The sequence below is a fragment of the Gossypium arboreum genome, chromosome 8, assembly GCF_025698485.1.
Source record: "Gossypium arboreum isolate Shixiya-1 chromosome 8, ASM2569848v2, whole genome shotgun sequence".
Taxonomy (NCBI): Eukaryota; Viridiplantae; Streptophyta; class Magnoliopsida; order Malvales; family Malvaceae; genus Gossypium; species Gossypium arboreum.
This window is the reverse complement of record NC_069077.1, coordinates 47,715,811-47,735,120: the sequence shown is the minus strand read 5'-3', so window position 1 is coordinate 47,735,120 and position 19,310 is coordinate 47,715,811. Positions and strand designations below refer to the sequence as shown.

General features: G+C 35.1%; 1 protein-coding gene across 1 annotated transcript; it reads left to right on the top strand.

Annotated features, from left to right (window-relative positions):
* Positions 1-15,293: 15,293 nt before the first annotated feature.
* On the top strand, positions 15,294-19,310 carry LOC108463832 (UDP-glucose 4-epimerase GEPI48). Its single transcript, XM_017763772.2, has 9 exons — positions 15,294-15,778; positions 16,732-16,781; positions 16,865-17,000; positions 17,305-17,406; positions 17,587-17,814; positions 18,235-18,313; positions 18,518-18,600; positions 18,689-18,780; positions 18,859-19,310. The coding sequence occupies exons 1-9, from the start codon at positions 15,596-15,598 to the stop codon at positions 18,959-18,961; spliced, it is 1,056 nt and encodes a 351-aa protein (XP_017619261.1). The 5' UTR covers positions 15,294-15,595; the 3' UTR covers positions 18,962-19,310.

The following is a 19,310-nucleotide window of genomic DNA, read 5'->3' as shown; positions in this document are numbered from 1 at the left end:
GAATGCTCAAACCATCACCAAGATTTTCATAATTTTGACATGGGTTATGTAAGAAACTAGCTAATTAACTAGAAACAAGCTTAAAGTTTAAAGAAAATCTAACACAAATGACTAACCTCCCTTAAGCTCCAAGTGACCGAACCTCCTCTTCTTTCTTCCTTCAATTCACGGCAATGGAGGAGCATGGATGAAACAACTTTGTTTTCATCACCCCTCCCTTTTCATTACTTTAATACCAACCTTTTATTTTATTATTTTTAACATAACACATTAACACAAAATGTTTATAATATGTTTAACCCATTGCATGGCCGGCCACTACCTAAAGTTTTGGGTAATTTGCAAGGACAAGCATTTTCTAACATGCATCAATAGGCCACTTTAACATTTGCCTAGCACATTTCTAAATTTTCTCACACAAGTCCTATTTAATAAAATTCACTTACAATTAACAAAATTCAAACATGAAATTTTCACACAGGCATATATATATAATAAGCATCAAATATGACGGTTAATTATTTTTATAACTCGGTTTTGTGGTCCCGAAACCACTTTTCGACTAGGGTCACATTAGGGCTGTCACATGTCCTGCTGAGATGGGACCATTATCTCTGAAACCTATCTTGGGGAAGTCAGGTTTCAAGGTGATTTTACTTTATGCGTAGAAGACTACGTGGAGGTCCCAATCGACAATCGTTATGCGGTAATGGATCGGGGTATAATGGGGGAGTGAGTTGATAGCCGTTATGCGGCCATGAGCTTAACCTTAACGGATACCAGAAAATGATGCCCTATAAATACCGTAAAGAAGTTTGAAGGCACATTCATACGGAAAAACTCTAGGCTTCTCACTATAACGGTGTAATTTTTTATCAATTTCCATAAAACCAGTACCTTTAACCTTCCTTCTTATTCGAAGGTCGGCATCGTTGTAGACACAAGAGGACTCACAAATAGGGAGTGGTTGTTGCGATGTAGTAAAGGAGATACTCTTTTCGGGATGACAACAGTTGTAGTTATTAAACAACTTATTAATAACTACAACCGCTACTACGCCGACCCAAGTTTGACCTCTACTGTGCCGGAACATTCACTCTCCACTTGAGAGCCTTTTTCTGTCCACCTCGGTGTCAGCCTTCGAATAAGAATGAAATTTCAAAGATATTGACTTCTTGGAAAAAGAGAAAAAAATTACGTTGATTACACCAGAAGTCCCCAAAGTTTTTGCGTATGATTATGGCTTCAATCTTATGTATGGTTTAAAAGGGGCATCGTTTGCGGGTATCCAATAAACTTGAACTTCTGAACGAGTGACGATTGTCACCTGCCCCCGTTATACTTGAATTCGTGATCGCTCACGGCTGCCAATTAGGACCTCCACTTAGACTTTGACCCAAGATCATTTTAAGCATTATTACCCCGAAACCAGATTTCCCCACGATGGATTTCTAAGGTGATGATCCTATCCTGCCACGACATATGAAATGTATATGTTCTGAGGTGCGTTATCAAATCCTGGCCCCTCAAATCTACCTATGAACTTCTATAGTTTTAGTCAAAAACCTTAAACCCTTTCAAAAAGCCTTAAACCCTAAACTATAAATATAATAGCCCAATTTAGGGCCTAATCAGAATAGTGGTCTTAGGACCACAAATATAAAGTCAAAGAAATTATTTTTTTTATTATTTTGATATTATAGCATGTTTTTAAGAGTATATAAAAATTTTGGTAAAGTGATTTTAGCGTTTGTGAGCTAAATTGCGAAAAAGGACTAAATCGCATAAAGTGCAAAAGTCCTAATTTGAAAGCTAAAAGTGTCTAATAGCTAGAGATCCTAAATTAGGGGCCTTTAAAGGGAAATTAGACCCTTATAAATAGGGTGGCCGGCCATAGGGCACAATGAGTTGAAAACTTTCAATGTTACGTAACTAATTTTTGACTAAAAATAAGAGTAAATAAAGGGAAGATGATATCATCCCTTTTTCATCTTCTTTCTCCACTGAAAATCAGCCATTCCAGGGGGTTTGAAAGCTTAAGAATTTTAGCAACTTATCATCTCTAAAAATAAGTGATTCCCATACCCTTTGTTGATGATTTTTGCATTTTTGAGACCCTTGAAGCATAAGCTTTCAAATGATGGTACTATTTTGTAAAATGAATAAGAGTTTAGGGTTTTGACATGAAAATATATGTAATTTTTGTTGAGTTTTTTATGGAAGAAAATGAGTCTTGGGTGTCTTATAAACAATTTTGTCAAAGGTGCTAACATGAAAACACTAAAAAGGACCATTTTGCATAAGTTGTAAAATAGATGTTAAATATGTGAAATAGTGAGAATTTGGGGTTGCTATAAGAGTAAAAAGGGTTCGATTAAGCTTAAGATACGAAGAAATCTGATAAAAATTGATTTTTGAACCTAGAGGTAAAATGGACATTTTCTCAAAGTCTAGGGGCAAAATGGTCATTTTAACGAAGAAGTGAAATTTTGATTTCTTAATTTCATTTAGTGTCTAAATAAGTACATTTTGCTATTATAGATCAAGAAATACTGAATACGAACCTAGACAGGGGGAAAGCCAAGCAAATCGACTAAATCTACTAGTCGCCACATTTTGTAATCCGAGGTAAGTTGTATGTAAATAATACAACTACATTGCTTATGTATGTGTTGAATTGTATTTGAATTAATATAGCATGAATTGCTTGATTGTAGAATTGAGAAAGTATGATGCTGATAGAGATAGTAGAATTCTCGATTGAACCTTCGGAAATAAATCGGATATTCATGCCATGACGTTTGGGTCACTTGTGTGAGCTAGTGTAAGACATGTTTGGGACATGCATTAGCCACATTATGAGAGCCAGTGTAAGACCATGTCTGGGACATGGCATCAGCATTGAGACGAGTGCTAGTGTAAGACATATCTAGGACATGCTTCTGCCTCGAGACGTAAGCCAGTGTAAAACATGTCTGGCACGTGCATTGACTATGAGATGTGTTAGAGTAAGACCATGTATGAGACATGGCATCGGCACAAATATGCTAGAAATTATATAAGACCATGTCTGGGATATGGCATCGGTACCTAACCCCATGTTTGAGGCTAAACGAATATCCTATAATGTTCCAAATAGCTCAACCCTAAATGTATGATTTAAAGTTAACAAAGAAAGTATAATCGTGTTGTGAGTGGTACAGGTACCTATATGGTATGTATGAAATGTGAGCTCAATATATGCTATATGAGGTGTATTGAATATTGGTGAGTAAGTTTTGCACATGCCACTTGTGTATTATGATATTTGTTGATGAATGCTAAAGTTATATTGTATATTTATTTATATGCAACTTACTAAGCTTTATGCTTACTCCCTCTCCTTTTCCATTTTCTTATAGTGTCACCTATCTAGCTCAAGGATCAACGGAAGTCAGAGATATTGATCACACTATCAATCGAAGCTTTCGGTATAGTTTAATTTATATTTTTGAATATGGCATGTATAGGGCTTAGACTTCACTATGTTTGTGTCTTTGAGAATTTGCCAAATGTGTTGGCTTGGGTTGAGAACCCTTCATTTTGTATTAAGCCTTGAATGATAGCTAATATTCATATTGATTTATATGCAAAGATGTTATTTTCATTGAGGAGTAAAATGCACAAACGGAATGTTGTTTATTGTGGCTGATTTGGTTACATGAGATAGTCTTATCTTGATTGTGGTTGCTATTATGCAGGTTGTGTAAGTAAGGGTGGCAAATAGGCTTGGTAAATAGCCTTATATTGTCCACACGGGTAGACACACGGACATGTGTCTGTGCCGTATGTGACGGACGGTCTGCCCTATGGGTGTATGGTCCGGTCGTGTGTCCCCTGCATGTAAAATTTTCAAGTCAGTATGATGATAGTAAACATACGGGAAGCGACACGGCCGTGTATCTCAACTGTGATGAACACGGCTTAGCCCACGAGCGTGTGCCTTGGCCGTGTAACATTTTGGGGATGCTGACATTAGAATCAGAATGTCCATGTTTTTGCACAGGGCTAGGACACTGACGTGTCATGGCCATGTGAAAGACACGGGCCAGAGACACGGGCGTGTGCCAAACCGTGTGGAAACCCCTGTAGGTATGTATTTTGAATTAATTCCATATGAGTGGAGGACACGAGCGTGTCCTTATATTGCTTGGGACTTGTGAGCCATACGGGTTTCGTCAACACGACCATGTTAAAATAGCCCACGGGCGTGTTACCCTTCCACACGGGTGTGTGCCCTATTTCAAAGTCAAATTTTATAGAGATGGTTTAAGAATCTGGGTTGATCCTAAATAGTTTTCAATGGTGGATTTAGGGCTCGTAGGCCCGTAATAAGAAGTTTAAAGTAGAAATTGGAAGAGTTCTAAGACAGGCCTAAATCTTGGAGAATTAGGAAACATTCGTGCGTATGAAATCGAGTTATGTAATGTCTCATATTCCGCTCTAGTATAGGTTATAGGTATGGGGTGTTATATTTAGTGGTATCAGAGCTATGGTTTAGTCTGTTCTAGGACTAACCTAGCAAGAGAACGAGTCTAGCTATACATGCCATAACTGTATATTGATAGTGTGACGACTTCTGACAATTATAAACTATATTTTTATATAGTAAATAGATCCTGATAGAGTCACGGCAGATGACGTGGAAAGTAACGCGTCGGCTCTCGGCGAAGGGACTGCGCCAATTAAGAGTGAGCCCGTGACTATGGGCCAAGGTAGAGAAGCTAGAAAAGCCTATCTCTGAATGATGGATGCTTGGTATACGGAGTTCGTTTGTGTAAATCCGGACTTGATTAGGAGAGAGAAGCCTTTGATAGACAAGATTAGGAAGTAAGGGGCAGAGGAATTCTCAGCTAATGTAGTTGACGACCCGGAGAAAGTAGAGTTTTGGCTAGAAAATATCATCAGGGTATTGGATGAATTGTCGTGCACACCTAAACAGTGTGTGAAATATGCAGTGTCATTCCTACAGGATTCGGCTTATCAGTGGTAGAATATTCTCGTGTCTATTGTACTGAGAGAGAGGATCACTTGGGAATTCTTCTAGGAAGAATTCCAAAAAAAGTACATTAGCCAGAGATTTATAAGCCAAAAGAGGAAGGAATTTTTAGAGTTAAAGCAAGGCCGAATGTCGGTGACGAAATATAAGCGTGGATTTGTGAGGCTCAGTAAGTATGCGAGGGAGTGCGTGTCTACAGAAGCCACTATGTGTAAGAGGTTTGAAGATGGTCTTAATGAAGATATTCGAGTATTTGTTGGCATCCTAGAACTAAGAGAATTTGTTGTGCTCGTTAAGAGAGCACGCAAAATAGAAGAGTTGGTAAAAGAGAGGAAGAAAACGGCTATTGAGTCGCGAGATTCAAAGAAGAGACAGATGGGAAGGTCACATCAGTTCTAATCTAAGAGATTGAAGGAATTTTCTACTCGATCGAATGCTTCAGTGGGGTTTTCGAATAGAAATAAAAACTGACAGAACACAACTTCTAGAGCCCGGACCACTTATGTCGCGAGCGTCGATAGTGTTCGACCGAATAGGCCAAAATGTTCGCAATGTGGTAGACGTTACTTCGTCAAGTGTCGGGGAAATGAAAGGGGCTATTTTAAGTGTGGATTATTAGAACATTCCATTCGAGACTGTCCCAAAATGGAAGAGAGAGAGAAAAAGCAAGAATTGAAGGCAAGTAGTGCTCCATTGAGGGGTAGGCCACAAAGGACTCTAGAAACGGGGCTACTAGTAGAGGTGCACTAAGAGATGCTGCTGTGAGGTCTGAGGGTAGAGTGCCTGCAAGGACTTACGCTATTCGTGCCCGTGAAGAGGCAGAATCTCTCGACATGATCATGGGTACTTTTTCTATTCATGAATTGTCTGTTGTTACTTTAATTAACCCAGGTTCTACCCACTCTTATATTTGTATGAAATTGATACCTCGTATGAACATGATAGTAGAGTCCACTGAGTTTGTGGTAAAAATGTCCAACCCTTTAGGCAGACATGTGCCAGTGGACCAATTATGCAGAAATTGCCCTTTGACAATTAGAGATCATTGTTTTCCAACTAACCTGATTTTTTTCCGTTTAATGAATTTGATGTAATCCTTGGGATGGATTGGTTGACTTCTCATAGTGTTGTAGTGGACTGTAGGAGAAAAGTTATTGAGTTGAAATGTGAAGACGAAATTATTCTTCGGTTTGGACCAGATAAGTCAGATAATTTTCCTGTAATAGTATTGTCTTTGACTGCTGAGAAATATTTGAGAAAAGGATATGAAGCTTACCTAGCTTTGGTGTTAAATACTCAAGTATCTGAGTTGAATATTGAATCGGTACCAGTGGTTTGTGAGTTTATAGATGTGTTTCTAGAGGAATTACCTGGATTACCTCCAGTGAGAGAAGTAGAGTTTAGAATCGAGTTGATACCGGGCACGACACCCATCTCGATTGCTCCATATAGGATGGCTCCTACGGAGTTAAATGAGTTGAAAGTTCAACTACAAGAGTTAATTGATAAGAGATTTGCAAGACCAAGTTTTTCCCCGTGGGGTGCTCTGGTGCTTTTTGTGAAAAAGAAAGATGGGTCGATGATGTTATGTATCGACTATAGGCAGCTCAACAAGGTAACAGTGAATAACAAGTATCATTTGCCAAGGATCGATGAACTGTTTGATCAGGTAAAGAGAGTCACTGTATTTTCCAAGGTTGACTTGAGGTTAGGATACTACCAGTTAAGGGTGAAGGAGCAAGACGTACCGAAGACTGTGTTTTGGACAAGATACGGGCATATGAGTTCCTCGTCATGCCCTTTGGTTTAACTAATGCCCCGGCTGTATTTATGGATTTGATGAATCGTAATTTTTGGTCGTATTCGGATAAGTTCATGGTGGTCTTTATCGATGACATACTGATTTACTCGCGTGATGAGAGTGAGCACGCGAAACATTTAATGACTGTATTACAGACCCTGAGAAACAAACAATTGTATGCCAAGTTCAGTAAGAGCGAATTCTGGCTTAAGGAGGTTAGATTTCTAGGACACATTGTGTCGGGTGACGGAATTAGAGTTGACCCAAGCAAAATCTCAGCTATTGTTGAATGGAAACTGCCGAAGAATGTAATAGAGGTCCGAAGCTTTTTAGGTTTGGCCAAATACTATTGAAGGTTTGTCCAAAGATTCTCTATGATCGCTACTCCAATGACGAGGCTATTACAAAAGGATGTCAAATTTGAATGGTCAGTAAAGTGCCAACAAAGTTTCGAGAAATTTAAGGCCTTGTTGACCAAAGCCTTAGTGCTAGTGCAACCAAAGTCGGGTAAGGAATTTGTAATATATAGCGACTCCTCTTTAAATGGTTTGGGGTGCGTGCTTATGCAAGAAGTCAAGGTTATAGCCTATGCCTCAAGACAGCTAAAGCCACATGAGAAAAATTATCTGACGTACGATCTGGAGTTGGCCGCCATCGTGTTTGCATTGAAGATTTAGAGGCACCGTTTGTATGGAGAGAAATGCCGAGTATTTACTGACCATAAAAGTCTCAAGTATTTGATGACTCAAAAAAAATTAAATTTGAGGCAATGACATGGTTAGAGCTAATAAAGGATTATGAGTTGATTCTCGACTACCATCCAGGAAGGGCGAATGTGGTCGCCGACGCTTTGAGTAGAAAGTCATTATTCGCTTTGAGAGCCATGAATACTCAGTTGGCTATGTCTAGCAATGGTTCGGTCCTAGCAGAGTTGAGAGCTAGACCGGCATTTCTACAAGAGATCCATAAAGCTCAAAAAGATGATAAGGAGTTGCAAGCTAAGATAACTCAGTGTGAGATGGAAAATGAATCTGAGTTTCGTATTGGTGTTGATGAATGTTTAATGTTCAAAAATAGAGTTTGTGTACCCAAGGGCAATGAGCTTATTCAGAAGATTCTGCGAGAGGCCTATAATGGTTGTTTGTTCGTCCACCCGGGCAATGTAAAAATGTATAACGACTTGAAGAAAATGTATTGGTGGTCAGGGATGAAAAGAGATATTTCAGAGTTCGTTTCCAAGTGTCTTGTGTGTCAGTAAGTGAAGGCTGAACACCAAGTACCTTCGGGTCTGCTACAGCCTATAATGGTTCCAAAGTGGAAGTGGGATCAGATTACCACGGATTTTGTGATAGGTTTGCCGGTAACCCCGAATAAAAAGGATACTGTTTAGGTTATTGTGGATAGGCTAACAAAGTCAGCATATTTTGTACCAGTGTGTACCGACTACTCCCTTGAGAGATTGGATGAATTGTACGTTTCCGAGATTGTTAGACTACATGGGGTGCCCTTGTCGATTGTTTCATATAGGGACCCGAGATTTACCTCAAAGTTTTGAAAAAAAGTTACAAAAGGCATTGGGAGAAAAGTTGAGTTTTAGCACGGCATTTCACCCATAGACCGACAGTCAGTTGGAAAAGGTGATTCAGATTTTAGAAGACATGTTGCGGTGTTGTGTTCTAGAATTTCAAGGTAGTTGAGAAATGTACTTGCCATTGATTGAATTCGCCTACAACAACAATTATCAAACAAGTTTGAAAATGGCGCCTTATGAGGCTTTATATGGGCGAAAGTGTCGAACGCCCTTATATTAGACCGAGCTTAGAGAGGATCAGATTCACGGGGTCGATTTAGTCAAAGAGATCGAAGAGAAAGTTAAAGTGATTTGCAACTGTTTGAAGATTGCCTCAGATAGGCAGAAATCTTACGTGAATTTGAAATGAAAAGAGATCAAATTTCAAGTCGATGATCGAGTGTTTTTAAAAGTATCCCCATGGAAGAAAATACTCAGATTTAGTAGAAGAGGCAAGTTGAGTCCTCGTTTCATAGGACCCTATGAGGTTACTGAGAGAGTAGGGTCAGTTGCCTATCAATTGGCTTTGTCACCAGAATTGGAAAAGATTCACAACATGTTTCATGTATTCTTGCTACACCGATATTGATCAGACCCTTCGCATGTGATTAAGCCAACAGAGGTTGAGATTCTTCTAGACATGACTTATGGCGAAGAACCGGTCAAGATTTTAGCTCGGGAAATTAAACAGTTAAGAAATAAGAGTATTGCACTCGTGAAAGTTTCTCATGAAAGTTTTGTGGCATAGACATGGAGTTGAGGAAGCCACATGGGAACCCGAGGAGATTATGAGAGATCAGTACCTGAACTTATTCACCAGTAAGATTTTCGGGGACAAAAATTTCTAAGGGGGAGAAATGTAACAACCCAATTTAAGGCTAGTTAGAATAGTGGTCTCGGGACCACAAGTCTAAAGTCAGAGAAATTATTTTATTATTATTTTGATATTATAGCATGTTTTTAAGAGTGCATGAAAATTTTGGTAAATTGATTTTAGCGTTTGTGAGATAAATTGCAAAAAAGGACTAAATCACATAAAGTGAAAAAGTCCTAATTTGAAAGATAAAAGTGTCTAACAGCTAGAGAGCCTAAATTGGGGGCCTTTAAAGGAAAATTAGACTCTTAGAAATAGGGTGGCCGGCCATAGGGCACAATAAGTTAAAAATTTTCAATGTTAGGTAACTGATTTTTGACTAAAAATAAGAGTAAATAAAGGGAAGATGATATCATCCCTTTTCCATCTTCTTTCTCCATCGAAAATCAGCCATTGCAGGGGGTTTGAAAGCTTAAGAATTTTAGCAACTTATCATCTCTAAAAGTAAGTGATTCCCATACCTTTTGTTGATGATTTTTGCATTTTTTAGACCCTTGAAGCATAAGCTTTCAAATGAGGGTACTATATTGTAAAATGAATAAGAGTTTAAGGTTTTGCCATGAAAAGATATGTAATGTTTGTTGAGTTTTTTTATGGAAGAAAATGAGTCTTGGGTGTCTTGTAATAAACTTTTGTGAAATGTCCTAACATGAAAACACTAAAAATGACCATTTTGCATAAGTTGTAAAATAAATGTTAAATATGTGAAATAGTGAGAATTTGGAGTTTCTATAAGAGTAAAAAGAGTTTGACCAAGCTTAAGATATGAATAAATCCGATAAAAATCGATTTTCGAACCTAGGGGTAAAATAGTTATTTTGTCAAAGTCTAGGGGCAAAATGGTCATTTCACTGAAGAAGTGAAAATTTGATTTCCTAATTTTATTTAGTGTCTAAATAAGTACATTTTGCTATTATAGATCAAGAAATACCAAATCCGAACATAGACCAGGGGAAAGCCAAGCAAATCGACTAAATTGACTAGTCGCCACATTTTGTAATCCGAGGTAAGTTGTATGTAAATAATACAACTGCATTGCTTATGTATGTGTTGAATTGCATTTGAATTAGTATATCATGAATTGCTTGGTTGTAGAATTGAGAAAGTATGGTGATGATAGAAATAGTAGAATTCTCGATTGAACCTTAAGAAATAAATCGAATATTCATGCCATGATGTTTGGGTCACTTGTGTGAGCTAGTGTAAGACATATCTGGGACATGCATCGACCATATTATGAGAGCCAGTGTAAGACCATGTCTGGGACAGGGCATCGACATTGAGATGAGTACTAGTGTAAGACATGTCTGGGACATGCTTCGGCCTCGAGACGTAAGCTAGTGTAAGACATGTCTGGGACGTGCATCGGCTATAAGATATGTTAGTGTAAGACCATGTCTGGGACATGACATCGGTATCTGACCCTATGTTTGAGGCTAAACAAATATTCGATAATGTTCCAAATGGTTCAACGGTAAATGTATGATTTAAAGTTAACAAAGAAAGTATAACCGTGTTGTGAGTGGTACAGGTACGTATATAGTATGTATGAAATGTGAGCTCAATATATGCTATATGAGGTGTATTGAATATTGATGAGTAAGTTTTGTATATGCCACTTGTGTATTATGATACTTGTTGATGAATGGTAAAGTTATGTTGTATATTTATTTATGTGTAGCTTACTAAGCTTTATGCTTACTCCCTCTCCTTTTCCATTTTCTTATAGTGTCGCCTATCTAGCTCAAAGATCAACGGAAGTCAGAGATATCGACCACACTATCAATCGAAGCTTTCGGTATAGTTTGATTTATATTTTTGAATATAACATGTATAGGGCTTAGACTTTACTATGTTTGTGTCTTTGAGAATTTGCCAAATGTGTTGGCTTGGGTTGAGAACCCTTTATTTTGTATTAAGCCTTGAATGATGGCTAATATTCATTTTGATTTATATACAAAGATGTTATTTTTATGGAAAAGTAAAATGCACAAACGAAATGTTGTTTATTGTGGCTGATTTGGTTGCATGGGATAGTCTTATCTTGATTGTGGTTTCTATATGCAGTTGTATAAGTAAGGGTGATAAATAGGCTTGGTAAATAGCCTTATATTGTCCACACAGGTAGACACACGGGCGTGTGTCTACGCCGTGTGTGACACACGGTCTGCCCCATGAGTGTGTGGCCTGGCCGTGTGTCCCCTGCACGTAAAATTTTCAAGTCAGTATGCATGATAGAAAACACACGGACAGAGACACGGTCGTGTGTCTCAACCGTGTGATGAACACGGCCTAGCCCACGGGTGTGCATTTAGAATTCATTCCATACGGGTGGAGGACACGGGCGTGTCATTGTATTGCTTAGGCCTTGTGAGCCACACGGGCCATCAACACGACCATGTTGAAATAGCCCACGGGCGTGTTGCCCTTCCACACGGGCGTGTGCCCTGTTTCAAAGTCAAATTTTATAGAGATGGTTTAAGAATCCGGGTTGATCCCGAATAGTTTTCAATGGTTGATTTGGGGCTCACAGGCCCATAATAAGAAGTTTAAAGTAGAAATTGAAAGAGTTCTAAGATGGGCCCAAGTCTTGAAGACTTGGGGAATGTTTGCGCGTATGAGATTGAGTTAAGTAATGTCTCGTATTCTGCTCCGACATAGGTTACAGGTATGAGGTGTTACAATAAAACCTAAACCAAAACCTTAACCCTAAAAAACTATAAACCCTAACCCTAAGAGAGAGAAAGGAAAAATGCTCTCAGCTGGACACTGTTTCTTTTTTTTCTCCTAAAAACGACCTATTTCCCTAAAAAGAACGGCATAAAAGCCTAATTTAAAAAAAAATACTCTTTCTCGTTAATTCAGCCTAATAAAACCAACATAAAAGAATGAAAAAAGAAATTTCTCCCCATATCAAGATTATGGATTTTAAAGGCTGCCCAATTCCACACGATTTATTCTCACTCGTTTAATGTTTTAAATTTTAATAATCTACATTTATAATGCGCATTTTTCAAAGTAATTATATAAATATTATTTTTAAATTTAATTCCATATTTAGATTCTAAGTAGTATTAATAATATCTATGTTAAATTTATTTTATTAATTTTTATGAGAGTAAAATAAATTTATATTCTTTTACATATTTTTGTATAGTTAATATTTTAATAATTTAATTTAATTAATTTAATTTTTAAAATAAAAAATCTGATTACTTAATTTAATTTGATCCAAAATTTGAGATTTATTACTTCATATAAATCGTTATAAAAGACGGACCAACATATATTCAAATTACGAGCAAAGATTATAACCCGATATTTTATTTCAAAATATTATAAATTTCAAATAAAATTAATTATGCGACTTCAGCTCTGCGAACTGCTCTACAGTACTGACTGCACTTAGTACTACTCACAAATTTGCCTTAGCAACCTCATCATTCGAAAAATTAATATCATTTTAATTCCTTTTAAAAAATCAAATTATTTGGACCTTCTTTGTTGACATGTTCCCCTCTCATATTATATAGAAAATGATTAATTTTTAATTTTAGTTAATGTATTATACTTAAATTCGATATTTAATTTTATACTTTAATTTTTAACATAATTTGACACTTCAAGTTTTAAAATATTATTAATTAGTCTAAATATTTTATTTTGATTAAAATAGTGATGTAACTTTTAAGAGTTATTAATATTATTAAAATTAATTGTAAAATTTAAATCCACTACAAAATATTTCAAAATGTCACATGAATGATTTTAACTGAAAAATTTAATAATATTAACAATTAAATCTAAATTTTAAATTTAAAAATTAAATTTTAAAAAATAAAAATATAAATCTACTCTGATTAATGTTATTGAGCAGGTGGAATTAATGTTTGGAAAGGTGCATATTGAATTAATTTCCGAAAGAGAGAGAGAGAGAGAGATGGGTAAACCACTTTATCTAGAGATTTCCATCATGATTTAAAACATCTTATTTTCATTTTTCTTTCCTTTTTATATTAAACCGCATTACAAGGATTTATGGCAGCATATTTAGTATTTTATTTAATCTTTTAAAGTCAGCCTAACACCGCACTATCACATGATAATGCGATTTTGCTCATGCAATTCTCGTTGCTGCTTTTACAAAACAATCACACCGCTGCCACCGCTCTTAATTATTATCATTATTATTATTATTATGAATTTAAAACACAAAGTTTAAAATTAAATACGAAGATAAAAGGCAATTAATCAAATTAATTTGTTTAACCTTTAAAATAAAAGTATTGTTAATATATTATATGCTACTAATAGAAAAATTAAATTATTTCTTAAAAGAATATGTATTAGCCTCTTATCTAGATAACATTTTTAATTATGTTATAATCTATTTTATATTACTTTTTAGCTTTTAAATATGTGTTAAGAGAATATATATATTAACCACTTACAAGATAACATTTTAATTATTATAGATTATGTTGTAATCAATTTTGTTAGTACTTAGCTTTACTATTTTTTTAAAAATTATTAACTAACTTAATATTTGAAAATTTATTAAATATTTTATTTTTATTTTGATTAGCAAGTGTTAAGTGTATAGGTAAAACGCATTACATTTTCAAAAAAGAATATGTTTAAACTTCAGAAATAATATAATTAAAAATAGCCATAAACTTGAATATTGAAAATAAAATGAAAAAAATATTTTAAATATATTTAATAAGTGGGTCACTGATCAATTATTTAAAATAATTATTTTAGAATGCACAAAATTAATCTTTTAACTAATTCTGGTGGATACTTTAAGAAAAAAATATTTCAAGAAAATATTTAATTTAAAGTAGCATAATTGTATTTAATATTTATTAATTTATTAGATGTTTTAAATATAAATTCAAAATTTATAACATTTAGTACGCACTTAATTTTGTAATTTATGAAACAATTAAGTGTTGGATTTATGTTCACTAATAATAAATGTTATATTTTACCTTTATTTATATTTTAATATAAATAAAACCAAATTTTGTTTAAATATTTGTTTACGAGCTCAACATCTTCCAACGACTTTTTTAGAAAATTGTAGTTCAAAATAAAAATATTGAATGCATTTTACATTAAATGTAGATAGATTATATCACCTACTCATACTCTTTCAAGAGATTTTATTAAAACGAAATAAATTGGTTTAAAATTCATTATCAATGTACTGAAAATTTTCAAAGAAATAGTTAAAAGGTTGTATTAATAACGAAATAATCTTTAAAATTAATAATTTTATTTAAATTCAGTCTTCCTAATTAATAAAATTATTTCTTTCAAAACTTCTGCCCAATTTTCTTTTTAAGAAAAGTAAAAAACTTTTTAACCAAATTTTCAGGAAAAAATTTATTAACGCATAAAGAAAAGTACAAAACCATCCAGAATATCCCATTCCAAAGAAGACAAAAAGTAGGTACTAGAAGGTTAGTTTAGTCCAAACCGATCAAAAATTGCCACGTGTCTAGAGACTTCCGCACTAGAAATATAAACAAAAGTTTCTCCACGTGGCCGATCCTCATTCCTCTCATCTCTCTCATTCAGAGCACCCCATTTGATTAGTTAAAAAGCACATGAAAAAATTCATTTACTTAAAATTTTGATAATCCGATAAAATTAGAATTATTGGTGTAATTATTATAAATTTTAAAAGATAAAATTATATAGAACTCTTGATAATCCGATAAAATTAAAAAAATTATTGGTGTAATTATTATAAATTTTAAAAGATAAAATTATATACAACTCAAATTCTTTAAGACTTTCAACTTATATATAAAATTTTAAATCTTTTAAAATTCTCATAAATCATAATCTCAATAGTTAATATAATTTAATCTATATTCATCTATTGCATTGTATTTCATTCTTGAATTTAGTCCAAACCGATCAAAAATTGCCACCTATATAGAGACTCCCGCACTTGAAATATAAACAAAAGTCACTCCACGTGGCCGTTCCTTATTCCTCTCATCTCTCTCTCTCTCTCTCTCTTTCTCATTCAGAAAATGCAAGGAAATAATTCCTTTTCCTTTAGATTTGGATTTTGATTTTTATATATTTTTCTCTAATTAATTATCATTCCTCCCGCTATAAATTCCCCCTTCATTTACCTCTAATTTAATTCAAAGAACAAGTCCTTTTCTTTCTAACGCTCTTGTCTCCGTTTTATCTTGTCTCTGGGGTTTTTCGTTTTTCCTAGTTCTGCTCTGCTCTGTTGTTCCTTTTTTTTCCCTCTCTTTTTGGTATTTTGGTTTGATTGAATCGATCATGTCGAAGAACATTCTGGTGACCGGAGGAGCCGGTTATATAGGGAGCCACACAGTGTTGCAGTTGCTTTTAGGCGGATACAAAGTTGTCGTCGCTGATAATCTGGATAATTCCTCCGCTGTTGCTATCAAAAGAGTTGAAGAACTCGCCGGTCAATTCGGCAGAAACCTTTCTTTTCGCCAGGTTCGTTGAACGGTTGAACTCTCTGATTTACATTATAAAAAAAAAGAGAGAAAAAAATTGTTTCGAGGCGTAATTTTGTAATTTTCAATGAGTGGCTGCTGAGTTGGTTGCCAGAGCAGTAAGGCTTATTTAATTAGTATGCTTAAATTGCTAATTTGGAGTCTAATTGGGTCAAGTTTTATTAACTTGACGGCTTGTTTGATAATAAAATTGTTTTAGTTGGCAACATGGGGTGTTCTAAAATTCGGTGATATGTAATTTTCTTTTTCTTTTTAGACGAAAATGGTTGGAATAGTTGGGATTTCGCAAATAATTGATAAATTATTACTGTTATTTTTTTAATTTATTTGCTATGTTTTCACGTAAATTTTTATTTTGGATCGATAAAGAAATTAGTGCATTAATTTATAATTATTGTTTATAAATTGAAGAGTTCAGCGTAGTAATACTTTGATCATTAAGCTGAGTTACTGGGTTGTCAGGTGAAGATTCTTTTATGGAGTATATATTTTTAAAAGCCTATTTGGGGTGCTTCAATGGTATTATTTTATTGTCAGTATCTTAAAATGTTATTGAAGCTCTCTTTTGATTTGGAATGTTGGAATCTAGTTATCTACTGGACTATACCTGTTATTCATTGCTTTGCTGGGTGATATTTAAAAGTTTTCCTCTTTAATTTTACCTTGGTAGTTGATTGTTAACCTTTTAATCATCTGTAAACTTGAAGTTGAAGGGTCTCAATTTTTCTGTTTTTGCTTCTTTTGAGAATAAAGTGTTCATGGGGATTTGTGGGATTTTGCCAATAATCAATTCCATCATGTGCTGTTGAATTATTGTGACATTATAGTTGTTTACTAAAAATTTATATCATTATATTATTTATTCATCAGAAATTTGCTCTGACCATAAATCTGAGATGGTTCTAACGTTTGAACCTTCGCTTTCGACTGCAGGTGGACCTTAGGGATAGATCAGTCATCCAAAAGCTTTTTGCTGAGACAAAGTACTATGAGGAATCCATTTGCTGTTATTCTTTTGCCTATTCCCCTTGCTCAGGCTCCAATAACCTACTTGATTATATTGCAGGTTTGATGCTGTGATTCACTTTGCTGGACTAAAAGCGGTCGGTGAAAGTGTAGAGAAACCATTGCTCTATTATGACAACAATGTCATTGGGACAATCACCCTGTTGGAAGTCATGGCTGCACATGGATGTAAAAATGTACTTCTCTCTCCCTTCATACTTCTGCAGCCACATAACTTTATAAAATAAATAAATAATATGCAATTTTCAGTCTTTTGTTTCTTTACATCGCCAAGGAAAGCATTAACTGTAGAGCTAAAGAGAAATGCTCTTGGTTTTATTCTCGATCATTCAAAAGCTAAGTTCTTAGATGTTCATTTAAATGCAGAGGCTGGCCCTATGGAATCTAGAATTACTTTTCTAATTTGTATAATTAAATACGAGTAGGATTGTCAGTTTTAGTTTTGTAAATTAATCAGTCTTCTAATTTAATACATTTCAGCTTGTATTTTCTTCATCTGCTACTGTTTATGGCTGGCCAAAGGAGGTTCCATGTACAGAAGAGTCCCCCCTGTCTGCAGTGAATCCTTATGGACGGACGAAGGTATGCAATGAGCCTTTCAAAAGTGAATACTCTTTTGCATCTCTAAGAAGCAGTATAAATAAAGAAAGGACCAGGGATAGTCATTACACTTTTACTAGTTTTTTACATGAATCTCTTATGAGTACTTAGGAATTTGTCAATTGAGATTTTCTCCCATATCTGACATGGTTGGTCTTTCAGCTTTTCATAGAAGAAATTTGTCGTGATGTCCATCATTCTGATCCTGAATGGAAGATCATACTTCTAAGGTATTTTAATCCAGTTGGTGCACATCCTAGTGGCCATATAGGTGAGGATCCCCGGGGTATTCCAAACAATCTCATGCCTTTTGTGCAACAAGTTGCTGTCGGGAGGCGACCAGCGTTGACAGTTTTTGGAAATGATTATGCCACAAAGGATGGTACTGGGGTAAGCTTTTATCAGTATTACTGTTAATTCGGTTAGATTATATCTCATATTTCAGAAAATGTTTACTATATGTGTAGGAACCGTAGTATTATTGAATTCTGTTCAGTTTCCATCTACAACTTTTTTGTCAGTTATGCTTGATATGTGCTTAAACACCTAACATCTCCTTCGATTCCTTTTATAAGCGAACCTTTTCTTCCTTGTAATCAAGTAGACCACCTCATGAAGCACAGGCTCCCTTCTTGGCTATTAAATGTTTGTGCCCTTCAACATTTTGAAGCAATATGCTTCAGGACTTAAGGGATTATTCTTTCCATTAGATTTGACAACTTCTTTTAGACTTAAACCTAAAGGTTGGGAAATTTGCATCCAAGGTTGTGATTCCTTGTGACAAAAGGCTTGTTACTTGTCTCTTTGCAGGTACGTGATTATATTCACGTTGTTGATTTAGCAGATGGGCACATTGCTGCATTACGTAAATTATCTGATCCAAAAATAGGTATATTTCACATTCTTTATTTTGTTTCCTTCCATGTAATGTCGTGTTTGTGACTGTCTAGCTGCCTCGATTATTCAGTTTATGGTAGCAGACGAGAGTAATATATTGAAGTGGCTTTTTCTAAACTGTTGCTTTTCTGTATTTGCAACTATTTATTGCTTCAAGTAGAATTGGCCCTTAATCCTTCCAGCTATGCTATTATAGGTTGTGAGGTCTACAACTTGGGAACAGGTAAAGGAACATCAGTATTGGAGATGGTTGATGCTTTTGAAAGGGCATCTGGGAAGGTACTTGTGATCTTTTGTTCTTCCATTCTGTCCGGGAGAGTATCTAGGACAATTTTATTAACATAGCAAAGGTTTGACCTTTTATCAGAAAATTCCTCTTGTAATGGCGGGACGTCGAGCCGGTGATGCCGAAATTGTGTATGCTTCAACCAAAAAAGCGGAGCGTGAATTGAATTGGAGGTAAGGCAATAGTTTATAAAGTTCATTTTATTGTTGAGGAGAGGAATCTTAGATGAATTGGGTTGTGATTGATTGCAGGGCAAGGTACGGCATTGAAGAAATGTGCAGGGATCAGTGGAACTGGGCCAGCAAGAATCCATATGGATATGGATCTCCTGAGTCAAACGGAGTGATGAAGTGAAGACACTGTGAAACCACCAATCTATAAAGACATTTTATGATCATAGGATTTTTATTTTTTATTATTGACAGGATTTTAGGTGATTAATTAATACGATTAAAGATGTTACGAATTATATAGAAAGAGGAACATACTTAGTATAGGGATGCTTCAACTGCTCAGAAGCTTGTATTATACTGCTCCTCATTACTAGCAATCGTTTGTGGCTGTTACCAGTAGGAGTAAATTATCACATGAACACGAACTACACATAGATACTTGTAATGAAAAATACCATCATTGTTCATTTTTTTATTACATCCTTTATGATTGTTAATATTACAAAAATTTGAATTTTAAGTTTATTAAA

Bases quoted from the DNA above. Each gene is read 5' to 3' on its own strand.
- LOC108463832 (XM_017763772.2), top strand. From the start codon at position 15,596: ATGTCGAAGAACATTCTGGTGACCGGAGGAGCCGGTTATATAGGGAGC. The intron at 17,407-17,586 runs GTATGCAATGAG...TTGGTCTTTCAG, and splicing joins ATCCTTATGGACGGACGAAG to CTTTTCATAGAAGAAATTTG. The intron at 17,815-18,234 runs GTAAGCTTTTAT...GTCTCTTTGCAG, and splicing joins CCACAAAGGATGGTACTGGG to GTACGTGATTATATTCACGT.